Source organism: Nerophis lumbriciformis, linkage group LG28 (genome assembly GCF_033978685.3).
Source record: "Nerophis lumbriciformis linkage group LG28, RoL_Nlum_v2.1, whole genome shotgun sequence".
Lineage (NCBI taxonomy): Eukaryota > Metazoa > Chordata > Actinopteri > Syngnathiformes > Syngnathidae > Nerophis > Nerophis lumbriciformis.
In genome coordinates this window covers 27,935,080-27,960,566 of record NC_084575.2, presented here as the reverse complement: position 1 = coordinate 27,960,566, position 25,487 = coordinate 27,935,080, and the positions used below count along the sequence as shown (strand labels likewise).

Genomic DNA, 25,487 nt, shown 5'->3' with positions numbered 1-25,487 from the left:
GGTCACTGAAGTACTCGTCCAGACGTCGATTCTCCTTGTTCTCGTCGGACTGCTTCTTGCGCTCCGGCTCGCAACCGGGTTCCCTCTCGGTGCTGGAGGCGCGTGACAGGCGACCGTCGAGTCTGCGCTTGGGAGACGCACGAACCTCCGTCATCTGGAAGCTGAGATACAAAATCAAGAGAATAAATCAGAGATGTCCGATAATATCGGACTGCCGATATTATCGGCCGATAAATGCTTTAAAAAATGTAATATCGGAAATTATCGGTATCGGTTTCAGAATTATCGGTATCGGTTTCAAAAAGTAAAATTCATGACCTTTTAAAACGCCGCTGTACACGGACATGCCAATAAATCTTAAAGGCACTGCCATGATGCTATATAAAGTTAAAAAGTTAAAGTACCAATGATTGTCACACACACACTAGGTGTGGCGAAATTATTCTCTGCATTTGATCCATCACCCTTGATCACCCCCTGGGAGGTGAGGGGAGCAGTGGGCAGCAGCGGTGGCCGCGCCCGGGAATCATTTTTGGTGATTTAACCCCCAATTCCAACCCTTGATACTGAGTGCCAAGCAGGGAGGTAATGGGTCCCATTTTTATAGTCTTTGGTATGACTCGGCCGGGGTTTGAACCCACAACCTACCGATCTCAGGGCGGACACTCTAACCACTAGGCCACTGAGTAGGACTATAGTAGTAAATGCTATATGTAAATACAGCTGGCATGTTAGCATTGATTAGCTCGCGGTCAAGCAATGACCAAATATACCTGATTAGCACTCCAACAAGTCAATAACATCAACAAAGCTCACTTTTGTGCATTCACACACAGCATAAAGCGTTTGGTGGACAAAGTGAGACAAGGAAGTAGTGGCATAAAACATAAAACACGTCTTTCTGTGGCAGCGTCGGAGAAAGTTGTACATGTAAATAGGGATGTCCGATAATATCGGACTGCCGTTATTATCGGCCGATAAATGCTTTAAAATATAATATCGGAAATGATCGGTATCAGTTTCAAAATTATCGGTATCGGTTTCGAAAAGTAAAATGTATGACTTTTTAAAACGCCGCTGTGAACACGGACGTAGTGAGAAGTAAAGAGTGCCAATAAACCTTAAAGGCACTGCCTTTGCGTGCAGGCCCCGTCACATAATATCTACGGCTTTTCACACACACAAGTGAATGCAAGGCATACTTGGTCAACAGCCATACAGGTCACACTGAGGGTGGCCGTATAAACAACTTTAACACTGTTACAAATGTGCGCCACACTGTGAACCCACACCAAACAAGAATGACAAACACTTTTCGGGAGAACATCCGCACCGTAACACAACATAAACACAACAGAACAAATACCCAGAACCCCTTGCAGCACTAACTCTTCGGGACGCTACAATATACACCCCCCCGCTACACCCTACCCCCTCACCTCAACCTCGACCCCCCACCCCCCAACCCCACCCACCTCAACCTCCTCATGCTCTCTCAGGGAGAGCATGTCCCAAACTCCAAGCTGCTGTTTTGAGGCATGTTAAAAAAAAAAAAGCACTTTGTGACTTCAATAATAAATATGGCAGTGCCATGTTGGCATTTTTTTTTCATAACTTGAGTTGATTTATTTTGGAAAACCTTGTTACATTGTTTAATGCATCCAGCGGGGCATCACAATAAAATTAGGCATAATAATGTGTTAATTCCACGACTGTATGTATCGGTATTGGTTGATATCGGAATCGGTAATTAAGAGTTGGACAATATTGAAATATCGGATATCGGCAAAAAAGCCTTTATCGGACATCTCTAATATATACGTTAGGTCTGGAAAAAACACAGAGGCCATTTCAATCCTACCCTTACAGTAAAATTATGTCGATTGAGCTGTCAGTTTTATGGTTGTTTTTTTTTAATGTACAATCCATAGTTGATGATTTTATGGTACCACATTTTATTATGGTAAAAAAACTGGCAGCTGAGTTGCCAAAATAAAATTAAACAGTGGTACTGTATTTCTATTTACAGTAATATGTTATAAAAATAATAATAAAACAAACAAAACACCAAATGTTTTACAGGAAAAGTCTGGCAACTAAACTGCCAGTTTTTTTCTGCAAAAAACAGTGGTAAAATCCACAAAAAAAATAAAATATATATTTATATTCATAGGCAAATGTATTAATTATTTACTGTTACAAGCGCCCCTTTAATGGCAGCCATGACGGCGGTGTGGCCCTCAATTAAAACAAGTGTGACACCCCTGCTGTAGAGGATGCTGGTTATCAGGAATATAAAAAAAACTAAGAATAATAATGACGGGACAAAGTACGGCCCCCCTGTCCTTAGCTTTCTGGAAATGTGGGCCCCAAAACAATTGAGTAATTTAATATCCCTGACCTACAGTATACCGTCTTTTTCGGAGTATAAGTCGCACCGGAGTATAAGTCGCACCTGCCGAAAATGCATAATAAAGAAGGAAAAAAACATATATAAATCCCACTGGAGCCCGGCCAAACTATGAAAAAAACTGCGACTTATAGTCCGAAAAATACGGTACATATTTAAATAGTGTGTACAATAAGCAGCGTTGGGACTAAATACTGTAACGCCGTTATTTTCGGCGGTAACTAGTAGTCTAACGCGTTATTTTTTATATTCAGTAACTCAGTTACCGTTACTACATGATGCGTTACTGCGTTATTTTACGTTATTTTTTTATGTAGTATCGGCTCGAAACTGAAAAGATCTGAGTGTGTTTTACTGGAGAGCTGCAGAAGAGGCACACTGTGTGTGTGTGTGTGTGTGTTGGGGGGGTCTGGGTTTACTAGCAAGACATCATGGCGGAGCCAAAGTCGAGTTTCTTAACATGGAGATATTCTCACTAATTTTCTTTTAAAGTTAAAGTTAAAGTTAAAGTACCAATGATTGTCACACACACACTAGGTGTGGCGAAATTATTCTCTGCATTTGACCCATCACCCTTGATCACCCCCTGGGAGGTGAGGGGAGCAGTGGGCAGCAGCGGTGGCCGCGCCCGGGAATCATTTTTGGTGATTTAACCCCCAATTCCAACCCTTTGTCGAGCACAAGGAAAAGAACATTTTAGTTAAATGTGAGTTGTGTCTTGGATCAAAGATCCTATCTACTGCCCAAAACAGCAATTCAAATCCGCTGAAACAGCTACAAAAGCAACATGCTTGGACGAAGCTAGTAAAGAGAGAGACACTTCACCTCCACCTCCAACACCACGTGAGCAACAGCGGCTGGATTTTAACGGAGGGACTGCAAGCCAGGACAAATTGATAGAGCCATTGCAGCGTATGTGCTAGAAGACATGCAGGCTATAGCGGGACGGTATAGCTCGGTTGGTAGAGTGGCCGTGCCAGCAACTTGAGGGTCGCAGGTTCGATCCCCCCTTCCGCCATCCGAGTCACTGCCGTTGTGTCCTTGGGCAAGACACTTTACCCACCTGCTCCCAGTGCCACCCACACTGGTTTAAATGTAACTTAGATATTGGGTTTCACTATGTAAAGCGCTTTGAGTCACTTGAGAAAAAGCGCTATATAAATGTAATTCACTTCACTTCACTTTATTTCTACAGTGGAGTCACCCGCTTTCAGGCAGATAATTAGCAAGATAGCGGGCGTCAAACAGCAAATGGCACGGAAAACAGTTTCCACGTACCTGGACAGTGAGAGTACATAAAAATGGAAAGCGAGCTAAAGAAAACACTCCAAACTCTGCCTCTGCTCATCATTCATCACACTCTGTCAATTCTCTTATACACTCTTTCATTCTAGACTTCTAGAGTGTTTGATTATCACATCACTCTAAATGTATAGACTATAAGGTTCACAAAGATAAAGAGGGATCCTAGTGGGCCAGGCCAATCTTTCCTTATCTCTAAACTAAAACTGGGGAAATGTGTAGAGTGTTCTGGGCTTCAGACATGATTTTATTTCAGAATTCCTTGAGAGAGAAAAAACGTCTGGTTAGGCTTTGTGTATGTAGTGTGTGCCTACCTTGGTTTACAGCTGTGGGGTTTTTTTTATGCTGTTTGTTACTTATGTATGTTATGTTGCAGCTATTTAAAATAGTTTAGTCAATTTGTTCTGGTCTGAAACAAATTGGCCCAATGTAGACCACGTTGCTTAGCACAGTTCAGTGATGCAAATACATGTCAAGTTGATCAACATATTGTATTATTCTCCAGTGCAATAACAGTACTAAAATGAAGGCTAAAAGAGCATGAAAGGGGGCTTTAAAAAAAATAAAAATAAAATGGAAGTAACTAAATAGTTACTTTTCACAGTAACGCATTACTTTTTGGTGTAAGTAACTGAGTTAGTAACTGAGTTACTTTTGAAATAAAGTAACTGTAACTATTGTCGGAGGCAGATATTTACATATATCCGAATTTAAGTTGTACTTCTTCCATTTCTTTGTCATATTTGAAAACAGCTCGTGTTTTCCACTTCTTCTCTTGATGCTCTGTCAGCAAGCAAACTGTGTGTGTTAACCTTGAGTTCTTTGGAATGTATTATGGCTAGGGAGACGTTGTGCTTGTGTTATGGCTAGGGAGGGGGAAGGAAAGAGAGGTTTTTGGCGTTGGGAAGACAGACCATTTTGGGAGGCGCGATAGAAGGTTCTAGGGTTAGACTGGTCTCAATCAAAATGTATATTGGCAAAGCTTTGAGAATATACAACAAAATACCTATTCTGTCTCTGGTGGTTTTTCAACTCAGCTTTAAGTGTCGGAAAGAACTTGGGAGCGAATTGTGACTTGAATTCCCTGGGAGGAACAACTGGTCCAAAACGCAACACTAGTTACTGGTTTTCAGTAACTAACCCAACACTGACAATAAGTAAACAGTAGCCAACCTGTCCTTTCGATGCTTAGTCGCCAGGGCACGATGCAGTTCCTCAATTATGCAACTGGGGGGCAGCTGAGAATGTAGTCCGCCAAGGTGGGGAGAGCCGGTGGGAGTCAGCATCCGGCCTCTCAGCAGGGAGCCGTGCGGGTCTTTGGGAAGCGTGAAGTTCCTGGGTAAGGTCGCTGGGGACTTTTTCACTCTCAGTGGAGGTGCACCTGGGTGGGGAAGAGAGCCTGCAATGAGACTCAACACGAACCAGCGGCAAAAAAAACGAATACGACTCAGCTCATGGTACCATCTAGACTGCCCAGTCTGGTGAGAACTCTGACTGGCAGGTTGGGTCCTGGTGGGGTGCTGGCTCGTCTCTGAGGGTGGGTCACTTCCTTTCTGCTCTCAGTGGCCTCCACCCTCGCCACCTGCAAGTTCTCGTCACAGGAGTCCACCGGCACAGCCTGGTCTGCGTCGTCACTCTGAGTGGGCTCTGCCGGGGTTTTAGGATCCTCCATCTTGTACACATCTTGTACTAAATGAAGCAAAATGAATGCAGCGGACTTTTTTATGTGAAGTCTATGGCTCCACCTAGAGTCAAGTCACGTCATTAACTAGATTTCAAATAATAGATTAGAACAGTGGTTCTTAACTTTGTTGGAGGTACCGAACCCCACCAGTTTCATATGCGCATTCACCGAACCCTTCTTTAGTGAAAAATAAAATGTAGTTTTTTTTCAAATTCAAGACAAAGTTATATGTTTTTGGTAACACTTTAGTATGGGGAACATATTCTAAGTAACAAAGACTTAATTTAGAGTTGTTTGGACACTAGGGGAACATATTTTTAGTAACAAAGACTAGATTTGGAGTTATTTGGACACTAGGGCATACTTGCCAACCTTGAGACCTCCGATTTCGGGAGGTTGGGGGGGGGGGGGGGCGTGGGGGGGCGTGGCTAGGGGCGTGGTTAAGAGGGGAGGAGTATATTTACAGCTAGAATTCACCAAGTCAAGTATTTCATATATATATATATATATATATATATATATATATATATATATATATATATATATATACTGTATATATAAGAAATACTTGACTTTCAGTCAATTCTAGCTATATATATATATATATATATTATATATATATATATATATATATATATATATATATATATATATATATAAATAAGAGAAATATTTGAATTTCAGTGTTCATTTATTTACACATATACACACACATAACACTCATCTACTCATTGTTGAGTTAAGGGTTGAATTGTCCATCCTTGTTGTATTCTCTGTCACTATTTTTCGAACCATGCTGAACATGATGATGCATTCTGTGTGGCACGCAGAAAAGTGCTTTCATCAAATGCACTAGATGGCAGTATTGTCCTGTTTAAGAGTGTCACAACGTTGCTGTTTACGGCAGACGAACTGCTTTACGGTATGCAAAAACGTGACTGCTGTTGTTGTGTGTTGTTACCGTGCTGGGAGGACGTTAATGAAACTGCCTAACAATAAACCCACATAAGAAACCAAGAACTCGCCCTCCATCATTCTACAGTTATAACGTTATTGGGCAGGTATGCTGTTTATGTTGTGGGCCTGAATTTCGGGAGATTTTCGGGAGAAAATTTGTCCCGGGAGGTTTTCGGGAGAGGCGCTGAATTTCGGGAGTCTCCCGGAAAATCCGCGAGGGTTGGCAAGTATGCACTAGGGGAACATATTCTTAGTAACAAAAACTTAATTTAGAGTTATTTGGACACTAGGGGAACATATTCTAAGTAACAAAGACTTAATTTAGAGTTATTTGGACACTAGGGGAACATATTCTAAGTAACAAAGACTAAATTTAGAGTTATTTGGACACAAGGGGAACATATTCTAAGTAACAAAGACTTAATTTAGAGTTTTTCGGACACTAGGGGAACATATTCTAAGTAACAAAGACTTAATTTGGAGTTTTTTACACACTAGGGGAACATATTCTAAGTAACAAAGACTTAATTTAGAGTTTTTTGGACACTAGGGGAACATATTCTAAGTAACAAAGACTTAATTTAGAGTTGTTTGGACACTAGGGGAACATATTCTAAGTAACAAAGACTTAATTTAGAGTTTTTTGGACACCAGGGGAACATATTCTAAGTAACAAAGACTTAATTTAGAGTTATTTGGACACTAATGGAACGTATTCTAAGTAACAAAGACTTAATTTAGAGTTATTTGGACACTAGGGGAACATATTCTAAGTAACAAAGACTTAATTTGGAGTTATTTGGACACTATGGGAACATATTCTTAGTAACAAAGACTTAATTTAGAGTTTTTCGGACACTAGGGGAACATATTCTAAGTAACAAAGACTTCATTTAGAGTTTTTTGGACACTAGGGGAACATATTCTTAGTAACAAAAACTTAATTTAGAGTTATTTGGACACTAGGGCAGGGGTCGGCAACCCAAAATGTTGAAAGAGCCATATTGGACCAAAAATACAAAAACAAATCTGTCTGGAGCCGCAAAAAAATTAAAAGCCATATTACATACAGATAGTGTGTCATGAGTTGAATTAAGAGGACTTAAAGGAAACTAAATGAGCTCAAATATAGCTACAAATGAGGCATAATGATGCAATATGTACATATAGCTAGCCTAAATAGCATGTTAGCATCGATTAGCTTGCAGTCATGCAGTGACCAAATATGCCCGATTAGCACTCCCCACAAGTCAATAACATCAACAAAACTCACCTTTGTACATTCATGCACAACGTTAAAAGTTTGGTGGACAAAATGAGACAGAAAAAGAAGTGGCATAAAACACGTCCTAGAAAGTCCGAGAAAGTTATACATGTAAACAAACTACGGTGAGTTCAAGGACCGCCAAAATTAGTAGGACAAAACGGCGCTCGTCAAATACTCGAATCAGTGAAACATGTTTAATATAAACAGTGGGATTTATAACAATTAGGGAGGTTTGTGTCATGTTTGTCCTCCTACAGAAACCATATTAGCACAAAAAATATTTTTTTTTGCCCTCATCTTTTTCCATTTTTCATACATTTTTGAAAAAGTGCCAGAGAGCCACCAGGGCGTCGCTAAAGAGCCGCATGCGGCTCTAGAGCCGCGGGTTGCCGACCCCGGCCTAGTTAGATTTTTTTGCTCGTACCTGCTTTTAGCGGTAAGATCTAGGCCCCTTGCGTACTCAGTTTGCATTTTGTGTTGGTTTGGTGGTTCACCACTTTGTTTACTTCCGTTCAAAAGTCACGTGACGGAATACAACCTATTGGTACCGTGTAGGTTCTAATGTGAAAGGTTCACATCCTTACTATTGGTTTGACAGTTAGAAATATTCTAAGTAACAAAGACTTAATTTAGAGTTATTTGGACACTAGGGGAACATATTCTAAGTAACAAAGACTTAATTTAGAGTTTTTTGGACACTAGGGGAACATATTCTAAGTAACAAAGACTTAATTTAGAGTTTTTTGGACACTAGGGGAACATAATCTTAGTGACAAAGACTTAATTTAGAGTTATTTGGACACTAGGGGAACATAATCTTAGTGACAAAGACTTAATTTAGAGTTATTTGGACACTAGGGGAACATATTCTAAGTAACAAAGACTTAATTTAGAGTTATTTGGACACTAGGGGAACATATTCTAAGTAACAAAGACTTAATTTAGAGTTATTTGGACACTAAGGGAACATATTGTAAGTAACAAAGACTTAATTTTGAGTTTTTTGGACACTAGTGGAACATATTCTAAGTAACAAAGACTTAATTTAAAGTTTTTTGAACACTAGGGGAACATATTTTAAGTAACAAAGACTTAATTTGGAGTTATTTGGACACTAGGGGAACATAATCTTAGTGACAAAGACTTAATTTAGAGTTATTTGGACACTAGGGGAACATATTCTAAGTAACAAAGACTAAATTTAGAGTTTTATGGACACTAGGGGAACACATTCTAAGTAACAAAGACTACATTTAGAGTTTTTTGGACACTAGGGGAACATATTCTAAGTAACAAAGACTTAATTTAGAGTTATTTGGTTAGAGTTAGAGGTTTAGGGCCAGGGTTAGAGGGTTAGGGTTATAATAAGGCCATGCCAAATAAGGCATTAATAAGTACTTAATAATGACTAGTTAAGAGCCAATATTTTACTAATTTGCATGTTAATAAGCAACTAATTAATGGTGAATATGTTCCCCATTCTAAAGTGTTACCATGTTTTTTTACTGGTGCACAAAATGAACCGTGCATGAACATCACCTTGTTCAAACAACAAAACCAAAAAACCAACACAGTGCATTAACTCACAACAAATTACACACCTGCAAATCAGTCTGACTTCTGCTGTTGCCATATCCGTTATACGTCAATAGGGAGAAGTTTGTATTTACACGATGAGTCGGGTGTGTTTTGACCTCCACCGAACCCCTGAGCCCGACTCACCGAACCCCTAGGGTTCGATCGAACCCAGGTTAAGAACCACTGGTCTAGTCTCTTACGTGAATGAGCTAAATAATATTATTTGATATTTTACGGTAATGTGTTAATAATTTCACACATAAGTCGCTCCTGAGTATAAGTCGCACCCCCGGCCAAACTATGAAAAAAAACTGCGACTTATAGTCCGAAAAATACGGTACTCACCCCTAAATCCTTCACACGATGCCTCCGCTCCGGACAGGCTAACCTCCTCCAACCTCCGAGGACAAAAGCTACGAACTATGCCGCTCCCAGTCTGTGGAACGCTCTCCCTCCCTGACCACCTGAGGGCACCACAGACTGTGGATGCTTTTAAAAAAGGCTTAAAAACCCTTCTTTTAAAAAAAGCCTTTTTATAGATATATGCATACTACCGTACTCACCCCCAAATCCTCCACACGACACCTCCGCTCCGGACAGGCTAACCTCCTCCAACCTCCGAGGACAAAAGCTACGAACTATGCCGCTCCCAGTCTGTGGACCGCTCTCCCTCCCTGACCACCTGAGAGCACCACATACTGTGGATGCTTTTAAAAAAAAGGCTTAAAAACCCTTCTTTTAAAAAAAGCCTTTTTATAGATATATGCATACTACTGTACTCACCCCCAAATCCTCCACACGACACCTCCGCTCCGGACAGGCTAACCTCCTCCAACCTCCGAGAACAAAGCTACGAACTATGCCGCTCCCAGTCTGTGGAACGCTCTCCCTCCCTGACCACCTGAGGGCACCACAGACTGTGGATGCTTTTAAAAAAGGCTTAAAAAGCCTTTTTATAGATATATGCTTACTACCGTACTCACCCCCAAATCCTCCACACGATACCTCCGCTCCGGACAGGCTAACCTCCTCCAACCTCCGAGGACAAAAGCTACGAACTATGCCGCTCCCAGTCTGTGGACCGCTCTCCCTCCCTGACCACCTGAGGGCACCACAGACTGTGGATGCTTTTAAAAAAGGCTTAAAAACCCTTCTTTAAAAAAAAGCCTTTTTATAGATGTATGCATACTACCGTACTCACCCCCAAATCCTCCACACGACACCTCCGCTCCGGACAGGCTAACCTCCTCCAACCTCCGAGGACAAAAGCTACGAACTATGCCGCTCCCAGTCTGTGGACCGCTCTCCCTTCCTGACCACCTGAGGGCACCACAGACTGTGGATGCTTTTAAAAAAGGCTTAAAAACCCTTCTTTTAAAAAAAGCCTTTTTATAGATGTATGCATACTACCGTACTCACCCCCAAATCCCCCACACGGCACCTCCGCTCCGGACAGGCTAACCTCCTCCAACCTCCGCGAACAAAGCTACGAACTATGCCGCTCCCAGTCTATGGAACGCTCTCCCTGACCACCTGAGGGCACCACAGACTGTGGATGCTTTTAAAAAAGGCTTAAAAACCCTTCTTTAAAAAAAAACCTTTTTATAGATATATGCATACTACCGTACTCACCCCCAAATCCTCCACACGATACCTCCGCTCCGGACAGGCTAACCTCCTCCAACCTCCGAGGACAAAAGCTACGAACTATGCCGCTCCCAGTCTGTGGACCGCTCTCCCTCCCTGACCACCTGAGGGCACCACAGACTGTGGATGCTTTAAAAAAAGGCTTAAAAACCCTTCTTTTAAAAAAAGCCTTTTTATAGATATATGCATACTACCGTACTCACCCCCAAATCCTCCACACTACACCTCCGCTCCGGACAGGCTAACCTCCGAGAACAAAGCTACGAACTATGCCGCTCCCAGTCTGTGGACCGTTCTCCCTCCCTGACCACCTGAGGGCACCACAGACTGTGGATGCTTTTAAAAAAGGCTTAAAAACCCTTCTTTTAAAAAACCTTTTTATAGATATATGCACACTACTTCTAGCTATTAGGCTGTTCTAGTTTTTATTTTTTTTAATACACTGTAGCACTTTGAGGTTGTTTGCTCAATGTAAAGTGTTTTTTACAAATAAAATCTATTATTATTATTGTTATTATTAAATGCGTTTGTTTGCCAACTTTTCCTGGCATACCTGTTGACGTTTCTAAATCACTGCTTGCGTCTTCAGTGGTGCTGGCCAGCAGCGCCACGGGCTCCTCATCTCTTTCCTCGCCGTCTGAGTGAGTTGGGGTGTCCTGATCCTCGCTGTTACCGCCACAAGCAAGATCTGACTCTGCAGGATGCAGTAATCAGTTGTTTGTTTTTTTAAGCCTAATGGCATCATGTGGCAAAACAAGCCAACTGTAATAACGTTGGCGTGCGTGCGTGTCGTTTCATCATCGCACCTGTCTCCAGCTCCCCGGGGTTTCGCTTGATGAGGTCATCTTGCTGCTGTCGTAAAGCTGGCTTCTTCTCCACCGCTGCAAAATAAAAGCCGCTGGTGAAAAATAGCCCACTGAGGATTGGGTTTAGAACAATGTGACAAAAATAACCCACACTCACCTGCAGATGGCTTCAGCTTGTCATTTTTCTTTTTCCTCCATTTCCAGGGCTTGAAAATGCGTCCCAGGCTCGCCAGCTTGCTGCTGCGGCGTACGGGCGGCGTACGAACCCCTGAGACCAGGCAGCCGGACTGTAGCACCCTCTGTTGGTCCATTACGTCTTCCAGATAAGAGCAAGACAGTTGAGGTCTAAAACATTTTGTATTCTCACCACCTCTCACACAATTGGCTAAGACCTGGTCACGTGACGGGCGCGTATGTGGGTCACAGTCGTTAGATGCAGAATTGATGCTCCTCCAAATTTGGAGGAGAAGCGACGGATGTGAAGGGGGGGGGGGGGGGGGGGGTAAGACAGAGAACTGTATTGTTTATGTATGACTCACATGGTCTCGGGGTGTAAAACGAGTCCCCCCCCCGCCCCAAACCAGTAGACAATGTAACATTCTTAGCGCCTTGAATGTCACATCATCAATGGAAAAAAATCTGTTTCGGACAGCACGAAGTCCTTGAACGCAACTGCAGGATACTGCCATTGCAAACATGTGGGGGGTGTATATTGTAGCGTCCCGGAAGAGTTAGTGCTGCAAGGGATTCTGGGTATTTGTTCTGTTGTGTGTATGTTGTGTTATAGTGCGGATGTTCTCCCGAAATGTGTTTGTCATTCTTGTTTGGTGTGGGTTCACAGTGTGGCGCATATTTGTAACAGTGTTAAAGTTGTTTATACGGCCACCCTCAGTGTGACCTGTACTGCTGTTGAACAAGTATGTCTTGCTAAAAACGTTATGACAGACCGCCTTAAAAAACAAAATGGAAATTTTAAATGTTTCTATTACGATAAAATACTGAATATTGACAACATATGAATGTCACACCCCCTCTCCATCAACATTTTACAATCTGACTTAGAATACCATAGTAACTAATTAGATTACCATAGTAACTAGTATATCATGCAAAAGCGCAGATTCCAACCATTTAAATACTTTTTATTAGAGATGTCCGATCATGGCTTATTTGCCGATATCCGATATTCCGATATTGTCCAACTCTTAATTACCGATACCGATATCAACCGATACCGATATATACAGTCGTGGAATTAACACATTCGTATGCCTAATTTTGTTGTGATGCCCCGCTGGATGCATTAAACTATGTAACAAGGTTTTCCAAAATAAATCAACTCAAGTTATGGAAAAAAATGCCAACATGGCACTGCCATATTTATTATTGAAGTCACAAAGTGCATTATTTTTTTTTAACATGCCTCAAAACAATAACAGTGCAATACTTTTTCATAACATGGTCACTACTGCCTAGTTTTTCTTGTTATATTCTTATTTTACTGTTATATTTTTATTCTCATTGTTGCTTTTTATTTTTATTCTTGTAATATGTTTCTATTCTGTCTCCATTTATACCCCGGAAGAGTTAGTACTGCAAGGGATTCTGGGTATTTGTTCTGTTGTGTTTATGTTGTGTTACGGTGCGGATGTTCTCCCGAAATGTGTTTGTCATTCTTGTTTGGTGTGGGTTCACAGTGTGGCGCATATTTGTAACAGTGTTAAAGTTGTTTACACGGCCACCCTCAGTGTGACCTGTATGGCTGTTGAACAAGTATGTCTTGCATCAATTCGTAATGAGTAATGCCGGTAGATATTATGTGACTGGGGTGGCATGCACGTCGTCTGTCTACACAGCGGCGCTTAAAAACGTCATACACTTGGCGGTATAGCTCGTTTGGTAGAGCGGCCGTGCCAGCAACTTGAGGGTTGCAGGTTCGATCCCCGCTTCCGCCATCCTAGTCACTGCCGTTGTGTCCTTGGGCAAGACACTTTACCCACCTACTCCCAGTGCCACCCACACTGGTTTAAAAAAAAAAAAATGTAAATTAGATATTGGGTTTCACAATGTAAAGCGCTTTGAGTCACTTGAGAAAAACGCTATATAAATATAATTCACTTCACTTCATTCACATTTAACGTTTAAAAACCGATACCGATAATAACGACACCGATACCGATAATTTCCGATATTACATTTTAAAGCATTTATCGGCCGATAACATCGGCAGCCCGATATTATCGGGCATCGCTACTGGGGAGTGTAGGAAACAAAACGTTAAAGGAGCCATATGCAATCATTTCATGTCAAGTCATCATTAAATGGCCCTGATGTGTCAAAAGGCATTACTAAATTATGTTATTCTCAAATACCTCTATAACTGACAACAATGGTTCAGCCGGTATAAGCTCACTTAAAAATTAGATTTACAGCCCCGAAATCTTGTTATTGTTTTCATTTCGATGTCCCGCCCTGTCTCCAATTTAGTTGTGGGTGTACATTAGGCTGCTAAGCATGCTCTACTTATTTTCACCAGTATAACCACCATACTTGCCAACCTTGAGACCTCCGAATTCGGGAGATGATGGGGGGGGGGGTTTGGTGGTAGCGGGGGGTGTATATTGTAGCATCCCGGAAGAATTAGTGCTGCAAGGGGTTCTGGGTATTTGTTCTGTTGTGTTTATGTTGTGTTACGGTGCGGATGTTCTCCCGAAATGTGTTTGTCATTCTTGGGTTCACAGTGTGGCGCATATTTGTAACAGTGTTAAAGTTGTTTATACGGCCACCCTCAGTGTGACCTGTATGGCTCTTGACCAAGTATGCATGCATTCACTTGTGTGTGTGTAAGAGCCGCACACGCTGTTTGCATGGAGGAAAAGTGGACGTGACGACAGGTTGTGGAGGACGCGAAAGGCAGTGCCTTTAAGGCACGCCCCCAATAGTGTTGTCCAGGTGGAAATTGGGAGAAATTCGGGAGAATGGTTGCCCCGGGAGATTTTCGGGAGGGGCACTGAAATTCGGGAGTCTCCCGGGAAAATCGGGAGGGTTGGCAAGTATGATAACCACTGCTGGCGTTGGTTGTAGTTGTTTTTAGTCTTTGTTTTCTGATAAAACTGACAATAACTAGGGATGTCGATAAATGCTTTAAAATGTAATATCGGAAATTATCGGTATCGGTTTCAAAATTATCGGTATCGGTTTCAATAAGTAAAATTTATGACTTTTTAAAACACCGGAGTGGTACACGGACATAGGGAGAAGTACAGAGCGCCAATAAACCTTAAAGGCACTGCATTTGCGTGCCGGCCCAGTCACATAATATCTACGGCTTTTCACACACACAAGTGAATGCCATGCATACTTGGTCAACAGCCATACAGGTCACAGTGAGGGTGGCCGTATAAACAACTTTAACACTGTTACAAATATGTGCCACACTGTGAACCCACACCAAACAAGAATGACAAACACATTTCGGGAGAACATCAGCACCACAACATAAACACAACAGAACAAATACCCAGAACCCCTTGCAGCACTAACTCTTCCGGGACTCTACAATATTCAACCCCCGCTACCCCCTACCCCCCCCCCCCCCCCCCCAACCCCGCCCACCTCAACGTCCTCATGCTCTCTCAGGGAGAGCATTTCCCCAATTCCAAGCTGCTGTTTTGAGGCATGTTAAAAAAAATAATGCACTTTGTGACTTCAATAATAAATATGGCAGTGCCATGTTGGCATTTTTTTCCATAACTTGAGTTGATTTATTTTGGAAAACCTTGTTACATTGTTTAATGCATCCAGCGAGGCATCACAACAGAATTAGGCATAATAATGTGTTAATTCCACGACTGTATATATCGGTATCGGTTGATATCGGTATCGGTATTTAAGAGTTGGACAATATCGGAATATCAGCAAAAAAGCCATTATTGGACATCTCTACTCATAATAATGATTTCAAAGCAAGTTATCCATCAAATTGTGGTATGTTCAAGTAGCAATAGATTTCATGGTATAATTGTGAAATGTACTGTGGTTTTTAAAGCATTTTTCTTTAAATGAAAAAAACAGTACTATTTTTTACTGTAATAAACTGTGGTGTTGCTTTGTCATTTACAGTAATACACCGAAAAATATATAGATGTTGATTTGCGGTAAAAAAAAAAAAAAGTAAAAATAAACTGGCAGCTCAGGTGCCAAAATTTTACTGTAAAATTGCAGGTTTTTTTTTATTTTCAGTTAAAAAAAACAAATGTAAATTTTACAGTACATTTCTGGCAACTAAGCTGCCTTTTTTTAACCATAAAAACAGCAGTATTGTTTTTCCATTTACAGTAATATACATTCTATTTAAGGTGAAATTATTGCAATTTACCATATTTTTTTTACATTTTAGTTTAAAAAAAAAATCTACTAATAAAATGCATTAAAAAATGGTGTAATAATAGTATTCACTGTTAGAAGCGGCCCTCTGGGGCCAAACACAACTGCGATGTGGCCCTCAGTGAAAACGATTTTGACACCTCTGCCATAGAAGTTAAATACTAGGGATGTCCGATAATGGCTTTCTGCCGATATCCGATATTCCGATATTGTCCAACTCTTTAATTACCGATACCGATATCAACCGATACTGATATATACAGTCGTGGAATTAACACATTATTATGCCTAATTTGGACAACCAGGTATGGTGAAGATAAGGTCCTTTTTTTAAATATTAATAAAATAAAACAAGATAAATAAATTAAAAAAAATGTCTTGAATAAAAAATAAAAAATAATAATATAAAAACAGTTACATAGAAACTAGTAATTAATTAAAATTAGTAAAATTAACTGTTAAATGTTAGTACTATTAGTGGACCAGCAGCACGCACAATAATGTGTGCTTACGGACTGTATCCCTTGCAGACTGTATTGATATATATTGATATATAATGTAGGAACCACAATATTAATAACAGAAAGAAACAACCCTTTTGTGTGAATGAGTGTAAATGGGGGAGGGACGTTTTTTGGGTTGGTGCACTAATTGTAAGTGTATATTGTGTTTTTTATGTTGATTTAATAAAAAAATAAAAAAATGATACCGATTAAAAAAAAACTATACCGATAATTTCCGATATTACATTTTAAAGCATTTATCGGCCGATAATATCGGACATCCCTAGTAAATACTATATATTATTATTACATTACTTCTTAAAACAACTGTAGTTGTATGTACTACTGTTGTTTTTATACAATATTTCTCTTTTGTCTTTCAAAATTGTGCTGTTTCGGGGGGGGGAAAAGCACCGATTAAATTGCTTTCCATTCATTTCAATGGAAGACGCTGATTTGAGATACAAGTGTCTTAAGTTAAGAGCTCCAATTAGGCTCGTAAGTTGAGGTACTACTGCACTGTATATATTTCATTTCTTACAGTAAGTACATACTGGAGTACACGTCCTCACACTCCCGCTTTAGACTCAAGTACTCTAAATGTGGTATCGATCCGGGGGCCTGAAACCAGACCACTTTGTCTGGCTGATGACAGCTTTATTATGCCAGCTTTATACGATGTCGTATTTTTATAGGTCATGGTTTTATTGTGCGGGTATTATGTCCGCATGGACGTGTCTTCTCTTTCCAAGCTTTAAAAGCCTTATTTGAACGTCTCTTTCACCGCTGACGTGTCATCAGAGCGACACTGTGGCTCATCAGTGTCCGTCCCCAAGGCAGGCCTGGCCAATTATTTTGACTCGGGGGGCCACATTTAGAGGGAAAAAAAATGTGACTGGGGGCCGGTATATCTATTTTTAGGAACACTAATACAAAACCTCACAATAATGTCTGATTGCTAAAAACATTATGACAGACGACCTTAAAAAATGTAATGTAATTTTACTTTTTTTTTTTCTTAATGAGACACCCAGAATGTACATGAAAATAAAGAATGTGGGATTAACAATATTATCTATGAATGATAAAACACTGAATATTGACAACATACTGTATGAACGTCACCATTGATGTCATGTCTGTGTAATCATGTTTTGTTTTAAGTCATGTTTTGTTTAGTTATAGGACTCTTTGGTTTCTGTCTTTTCACTCCCTTGTCTTGTTTCCATGATTACCCCATTAGTTTCACCTGTTCCACGTTTGGACTCATTGTGCACTCTTGATTGTCACCATAGCAACCCATTAGTTTTCACCTGTCACGTCACGCACCTGTTTCACGTCTTGAGTCACGCACCTGTTTTCGTTAATGATGTCTGTAGTATTTAAGTTCAGTGTTTTTCAGTTTGTCTTTCTGACGACCTCACCACACTTATGCTCTGTCCATGCCTGGCATTTTTTTTCATGTCCATTGCTCACGCTGCTCCTTTTTGTCCATGCCAAAGTAAGTTTTTGTTCCATGTGTATAGTCTTTTTGGATTTCATAGTTTGTTCTGCGCCATTGTGCGCGCTTTTCGTTTGTACTTTTTTGCTATAGTCTTTTTGTTTCATAGTTTGTTCTCCGCCACTGTGCGCGCTTTTCGTTTGTACTTTTTTGATATATTAAATACATCATGTACTCACATTCTCGTCTCGCCCGAGCCAACTTTCCGTTGCATACCGGAAAAGCACACACCCAGGACCAAGTCATGACAATTGACAAGTGAAACGCAACAAAAATGCTACAAACACAGCAAAATTTGATGGTCCAGATCATGTTTTGTGTTTTGTGTTAGTTTTGGACCCCTTTAGTTCCTGTTTGTGCCCCTAGCCCCTGCTAAGTGTTTAGCTTCAAGTGCGATCGGCACCTTGTTCCGTCGGTTTGTTTTCTGTTTTTTACCTCTTTGAGTCTTGTTTTCAAGATTAAATCATGTTCCTAACTGCAAGTCCTGTCCGGAGTAGACCGTTTGCATCCCGGGAGAACGAACCGCGCAGTAAGCTGAGACCAAACCGTAACAGAAAGAAGCCAGACCGACATGACTGGCAAAGGCAGGCTTAAATAAAGTCTCTTGATTAGCAACAGGTGAGAGTCCCGAACACAAGAGGCAGGTGAAAATAATACGTAGCCATGGTAACAACTCAGACGTGCACAAACAGGAACTTAAGGAGTCCACAACTAACAGAAAACACAAAACATGATCCGGACCACGGATCATGACACAGTGTGGGTGTGGAGCGTTTCCACAGAGTGTTTCCAGAGCAGCCAGCCTGAAATGCGGGTGTCAGGGACAGACGCGGAAGGAGATTTTTACAACAAAGGTCTAAAGCTTAGTGATATATCAAATATATCAGATTGTTGGTGGGGGTTTTTTTTACCCTTCGTGTTCATATTTCGCTGTTGGTTGCATTTTTGTTGCGTTTCGCTTGATTGAAAATGATGTCCATGGAGAGGGGGTGTGACGTTCATATGTTGTCAATATTCAGTGTTTTATCCTTCATAGAAACAATTTAAATTCCATTTAGTTTTTTAAGGCGGTCTGTCATAACGTTTTTAGCATTGAATCAGACATTATTGTGAGGTTTTGTATTAGTGTTCCTAAAAATAGATATAACGGCCCCCCAGACACATTTTGTTCTCTAAATTTGGCCCCCCCGAGTCAAAATAATTGCCCAGGCCTGTCGTAGTAACTAGTATATCATGCAAAAGCGCGGATTCCAACCATTGAAATACTTTGTATTAGAGATGTCCGATAATATCGGACTGCCGATATTATCGGCCGATAAATGCTTTAAAATGTGATATCGGAAATTATCGGTATCGGTTTCAAAAGGTAAAATGTATGACTTTTTAAAACGCCGCTGTGTACACGGACGTAGGGAGAAGTACAGAGCGCCAATAAACCTTAAAGGCACTGCCTTTGTGTGCCGGCCCAATCACATAATACCTACGACTTTTCACACACACAAGTGAATGCAAGGCATACTTGGTCAACAGCCATACAGGTCACACTGAGGGTGGCCGTATAAACAACTTTAACACTGTTACAAATATGCGCCACACTGTGAACCCACACCAAACAAGAATGACAAACACATTTCGGGAGAACATCCGCACCGTAACACAACATAAACACAACAGAACAAATACCCAGAACCCTTTGCAGCACTAACTCTTCCGGGACGCTACAATATACACCCCCCGCCACCCCTTACCCTCGCCCCCTCCCAACCCCGCCCACCTCAACCTCCTCATGCTCTCTCAGGGAGAGCATATCCCAAATTCCGAGCTGCTGTTTTGAGGCATGTTAAAAAAATAATGCACTTTGTGACTTCAATAATAAATATGGCAGTGCCATGTTGGCATTTTTTTCCATAACTTGAGTTGATTTATTTTGGAAAACCTTGTTACATTGTTTAATGCATCCAGTGGGGCATCACAACTAAATTAGGCATAATAATGTGTTAATTCCACGACTGTATATATCGGTATCGGTTGATATCGGTATCGGTATTTAAGAGTTGGACAATATCGGAATATCAGCAAAAAAGCCATTATTGGACATCTCTACTCATAATAATGATTTCAAAGCAAGTTATCCATCAAATTGTGGTATGTTCAAGTAGCAATAGATTTCATGGTATAATTGTGAAATGTACTGTGGTTTTTAAAGCATTTTTCTTTAAATGAAAAAAACAGTACTATTTTTTACTGTAATAAACTGTGGTGTTGCTTTGTCATTTACAGTAATACACCGAAAAATATATAGATGTTGATTTGCGGTAAAAAAAAAAAAAAGTAAAAATAAACTGGCAGCTCAGGTGCCAAAATTTTACTGTAAAATTGCAGGTTTTTTTTTATTTTCAGTTAAAAAAAACAAATGTAAATTTTACAGTACATTTCTGGCAACTAAGCTGCCTTTTTTTAACCATAAAAACAGCAGTATTGTTTTTCCATTTACAGTAATATACATTCTATTTAAGGTGAAATTATTGCAATTTACCATATTTTTTTTACATTTTAGTTTAAAAAAAAAATCTACTAATAAAATGCATTAAAAAATGGTGTAATAATAGTATTCACTGTTAGAAGCGGCCCTCTGGGGCCAAACACAACTGCGATGTGGCCCTCAGTGAAAACGATTTTGACACCTCTGCCATAGAAGTTAAATACTAGGGATGTCCGATAATGGCTTTCTGCCGATATCCGATATTCCGATATTGTCCAACTCTTTAATTACCGATACCGATATCAACCGATACTGATATATACAGTCGTGGAATTAACACATTATTATGCCTAATTTGGACAACCAGGTATGGTGAAGATAAGGTCCTTTTTTTAAATATTAATAAAATAAAACAAGATAAATAAATTAAAAAAAATGTCTTGAATAAAAAATAAAAAATAATAATATAAAAACAGTTACATAGAAACTAGTAATTAATTAAAATTAGTAAAATTAACTGTTAAATGTTAGTACTATTAGTGGACCAGCAGCACGCACAATAATGTGTGCTTACGGACTGTATCCCTTGCAGACTGTATTGATATATATTGATATATAATGTAGGAACCACAATATTAATAACAGAAAGAAACAACCCTTTTGTGTGAATGAGTGTAAATGGGGGAGGGACGTTTTTTGGGTTGGTGCACTAATTGTAAGTGTATATTGTGTTTTTTATGTTGATTTAATAAAAAAATAAAAAAATGATACCGATTAAAAAAAAACTATACCGATAATTTCCGATATTACATTTTAAAGCATTTATCGGCCGATAATATCGGACATCCCTAGTAAATACTATATATTATTATTACATTACTTCTTAAAACAACTGTAGTTGTATGTACTACTGTTGTTTTTATACAATATTTCTCTTTTGTCTTTCAAAATTGTGCTGTTTCGGGGGGGGGAAAAGCACCGATTAAATTGCTTTCCATTCATTTCAATGGAAGACGCTGATTTGAGATACAAGTGTCTTAAGTTAAGAGCTCCAATTAGGCTCGTAAGTTGAGGTACTACTGCACTGTATATATTTCATTTCTTACAGTAAGTACATACTGGAGTACACGTCCTCACACTCCCGCTTTAGACTCAAGTACTCTAAATGTGGTATCGATCCGGGGGCCTGAAACCAGACCACTTTGTCTGGCTGATGACAGCTTTATTATGCCAGCTTTATACGATGTCGTATTTTTATAGGTCATGGTTTTATTGTGCGGGTATTATGTCCGCATGGACGTGTCTTCTCTTTCCAAGCTTTAAAAGCCTTATTTGAACGTCTCTTTCACCGCTGACGTGTCATCAGAGCGACACTGTGGCTCATCAGTGTCCGTCCCCAAGGCAGGCCTGGCCAATTATTTTGACTCGGGGGGCCACATTTAGAGGGAAAAAAAATGTGACTGGGGGCCGGTATATCTATTTTTAGGAACACTAATACAAAACCTCACAATAATGTCTGATTGCTAAAAACATTATGACAGACGACCTTAAAAAATGTAATGTAATTTTACTTTTTTTTTTTCTTAATGAGACACCCAGAATGTACATGAAAATAAAGAATGTGGGATTAACAATATTATCTATGAATGATAAAACACTGAATATTGACAACATACTGTATGAACGTCACCATTGATGTCATGTCTGTGTAATCATGTTTTGTTTTAAGTCATGTTTTGTTTAGTTATAGGACTCTTTGGTTTCTGTCTTTTCACTCCCTTGTCTTGTTTCCATGATTACCCCATTAGTTTCACCTGTTCCACGTTTGGACTCATTGTGCACTCTTGATTGTCACCATAGCAACCCATTAGTTTTCACCTGTCACGTCACGCACCTGTTTCACGTCTTGAGTCACGCACCTGTTTTCGTTAATGATGTCTGTAGTATTTAAGTTCAGTGTTTTTCAGTTTGTCTTTCTGACGACCTCACCACACTTATGCTCTGTCCATGCCTGGCATTTTTTTTCATGTCCATTGCTCACGCTGCTCCTTTTTGTCCATGCCAAAGTAAGTTTTTGTTCCATGTGTATAGTCTTTTTGGATTTCATAGTTTGTTCTGCGCCATTGTGCGCGCTTTTCGTTTGTACTTTTTTGCTATAGTCTTTTTGTTTCATAGTTTGTTCTCCGCCACTGTGCGCGCTTTTCGTTTGTACTTTTTTGATATATTAAATACATCATGTACTCACATTCTCGTCTCGCCCGAGCCAACTTTCCGTTGCATACCGGAAAAGCACACACCCAGGACCAAGTCATGACAATTGACAAGTGAAACGCAACAAAAATGCTACAAACACAGCAAAATTTGATGGTCCAGATCATGTTTTGTGTTTTGTGTTAGTTTTGGACCCCTTTAGTTCCTGTTTGTGCCCCTAGCCCCTGCTAAGTGTTTAGCTTCAAGTGCGATCGGCACCTTGTTCCGTCGGTTTGTTTTCTGTTTTTTACCTCTTTGAGTCTTGTTTTCAAGATTAAATCATGTTCCTAACTGCAAGTCCTGTCCGGAGTAGACCGTTTGCATCCCGGGAGAACGAACCGCGCAGTAAGCTGAGACCAAACCGTAACAGAAAGAAGCCAGACCGACATGACTGGCAAAGGCAGGCTTAAATAAAGTCTCTTGATTAGCAACAGGTGAGAGTCCCGAACACAAGAGGCAGGTGAAAATAATACGTAGCCATGGTAACAACTCAGACGTGCACAAACAGGAACTTAAGGAGTCCACAACTAACAGAAAACACAAAACATGATCCGGACCACGGATCATGACACAGTGTGGGTGTGGAGCGTTTCCACAGAGTGTTTCCAGAGCAGCCAGCCTGAAATGCGGGTGTCAGGGACAGACGCGGAAGGAGATTTTTACAACAAAGGTCTAAAGCTTAGTGATATATCAAATATATCAGATTGTTGGTGGGGGTTTTTTTTACCCTTCGTGTTCATATTTCGCTGTTGGTTGCATTTTTGTTGCGTTTCGCTTGATTGAAAATGATGTCCATGGAGAGGGGGTGTGACGTTCATATGTTGTCAATATTCAGTGTTTTATCCTTCATAGAAACAATTTAAATTCCATTTAGTTTTTTAAGGCGGTCTGTCATAACGTTTTTAGCATTGAATCAGACATTATTGTGAGGTTTTGTATTAGTGTTCCTAAAAATAGATATAACGGCCCCCCAGACACATTTTGTTCTCTAAATTTGGCCCCCCCGAGTCAAAATAATTGCCCAGGCCTGTCGTAGTAACTAGTATATCATGCAAAAGCGCGGATTCCAACCATTGAAATACTTTGTATTAGAGATGTCCGATAATATCGGACTGCCGATATTATCGGCCGATAAATGCTTTAAAATGTGATATCGGAAATTATCGGTATCGGTTTCAAAAGGTAAAATGTATGACTTTTTAAAACGCCGCTGTGTACACGGACGTAGGGAGAAGTACAGAGCGCCAATAAACCTTAAAGGCACTGCCTTTGTGTGCCGGCCCAATCACATAATACCTACGACTTTTCACACACACAAGTGAATGCAAGGCATACTTGGTCAACAGCCATACAGGTCACACTGAGGGTGGCCGTATAAACAACTTTAACACTGTTACAAATATGCGCCACACTGTGAACCCACACCAAACAAGAATGACAAACACATTTCGGGAGAACATCCGCACCGTAACACAACATAAACACAACAGAACAAATACCCAGAACCCTTTGCAGCACTAACTCTTCCGGGACGCTACAATATACACCCCCCGCCACCCCTTACCCTCGCCCCCTCCCAACCCCGCCCACCTCAACCTCCTCATGCTCTCTCAGGGAGAGCATATCCCAAATTCCGAGCTGCTGTTTTGAGGCATGTTAAAAAAATAATGCACTTTGTGACTTCAATAATAAATATGGCAGTGCCATGTTGGCATTTTTTTCCATAACTTGAGTTGATTTATTTTGGAAAACCTTGTTACATTGTTTAATGCATCCAGTGGGGCATCACAACTAAATTAGGCATAATAATGTGTTAATTCCACGACTGTATATATCGGTATCGGTTGATATCGGAATCAGTAATTAAGAGTTGGACAATATCGGAATATCGGATATCGGCAAATAAGCCATGATCGGACATCTCTAATAAAAAGTATTTAAATGGTTGGAATCTGCACTTTTGCATGATATACTAGTTACTACGGTAGTCTAATTAGTTACTATGGTAATCTAAGTCAGATTGTAAAATGTTGATGGAGAGGGGGTGTGACGTTCATATGTTGTCAATATTCAGTGTTTTATCGTAATAGAAAAACATTTCCATTTTGTTTTTTAAGGCGGTCTGTCATAACGTTTTAGCGTTCAATCAGATATTATTGTGAGGTTTTGTATTAGTGTTCCTAAAAATAGATATAACGGCCCCCCACACACATTTTCTTCTCTAAATTTGGCCCCCCGAGTCAAAATAATTGCCCAGGCCTGCCATAGTAACTAGTATATAATGCAAAAGCGCAGATTCCAACCATTGAAATTAGAGATGTCCGATAATGGCTTTTTTGCCGATATCCGATATTCCGATATTGTCCAACTCTTAATTACCGATTCCGACATCAACCGATACCGATACATACAGTCGTGGAATTAACACATTATTATGCCTAATTTTGTTGTGATGCCCCGCTGGATGCATTAAACTATGTAACAAGGTTTTCCAAAATAAATCAACTCAAGTTATGGAAAAAAAATGCCAACATGGCACTGCCATATTTATTATTGAAGTCACAAAGTGCATTATTTATTTCTTAACATGCCTCAAAACAGCAGCTTGGAATTTGGGACGTGCTCTCCCTGAGAGAGCATGAGGAGGTTGAGATGGGCGGGGTTGGTGTAGGGGAAAGCGGGGGTGTATATTGTTGCGTCCCGGAAGAGTTCGT

At 40.3% G+C, this 25,487-nt stretch overlaps 1 protein-coding gene across 2 annotated transcripts in view; it reads right to left on the bottom strand.

The window, feature by feature from the left end:
- Window positions 1–25,487, bottom strand: part of phactr3b (phosphatase and actin regulator 3b) — a 139,049-nt gene that overhangs the window by 70,690 nt on the left and 42,872 nt on the right. For both annotated transcript variants that reach the window (XM_061923993.1, XM_061923994.1), the window contains exons 2-7: window positions 11,809–11,967; window positions 11,652–11,726; window positions 11,399–11,539; window positions 5,174–5,401; window positions 4,886–5,093; window positions 1–161 (exon numbers count right to left, since the gene is read on the bottom strand). The exon at window positions 1–161 is cut by the window's left edge and continues 30 nt beyond it. In XM_061923993.1, coding sequence (XP_061779977.1) covers window positions 1–161; window positions 4,886–5,093; window positions 5,174–5,401; window positions 11,399–11,539; window positions 11,652–11,726; window positions 11,809–11,967 — 972 coding nt within the window. The remainder of the gene's footprint in view (window positions 162–4,885; window positions 5,094–5,173; window positions 5,402–11,398; window positions 11,540–11,651; window positions 11,727–11,808; window positions 11,968–25,487) is intronic.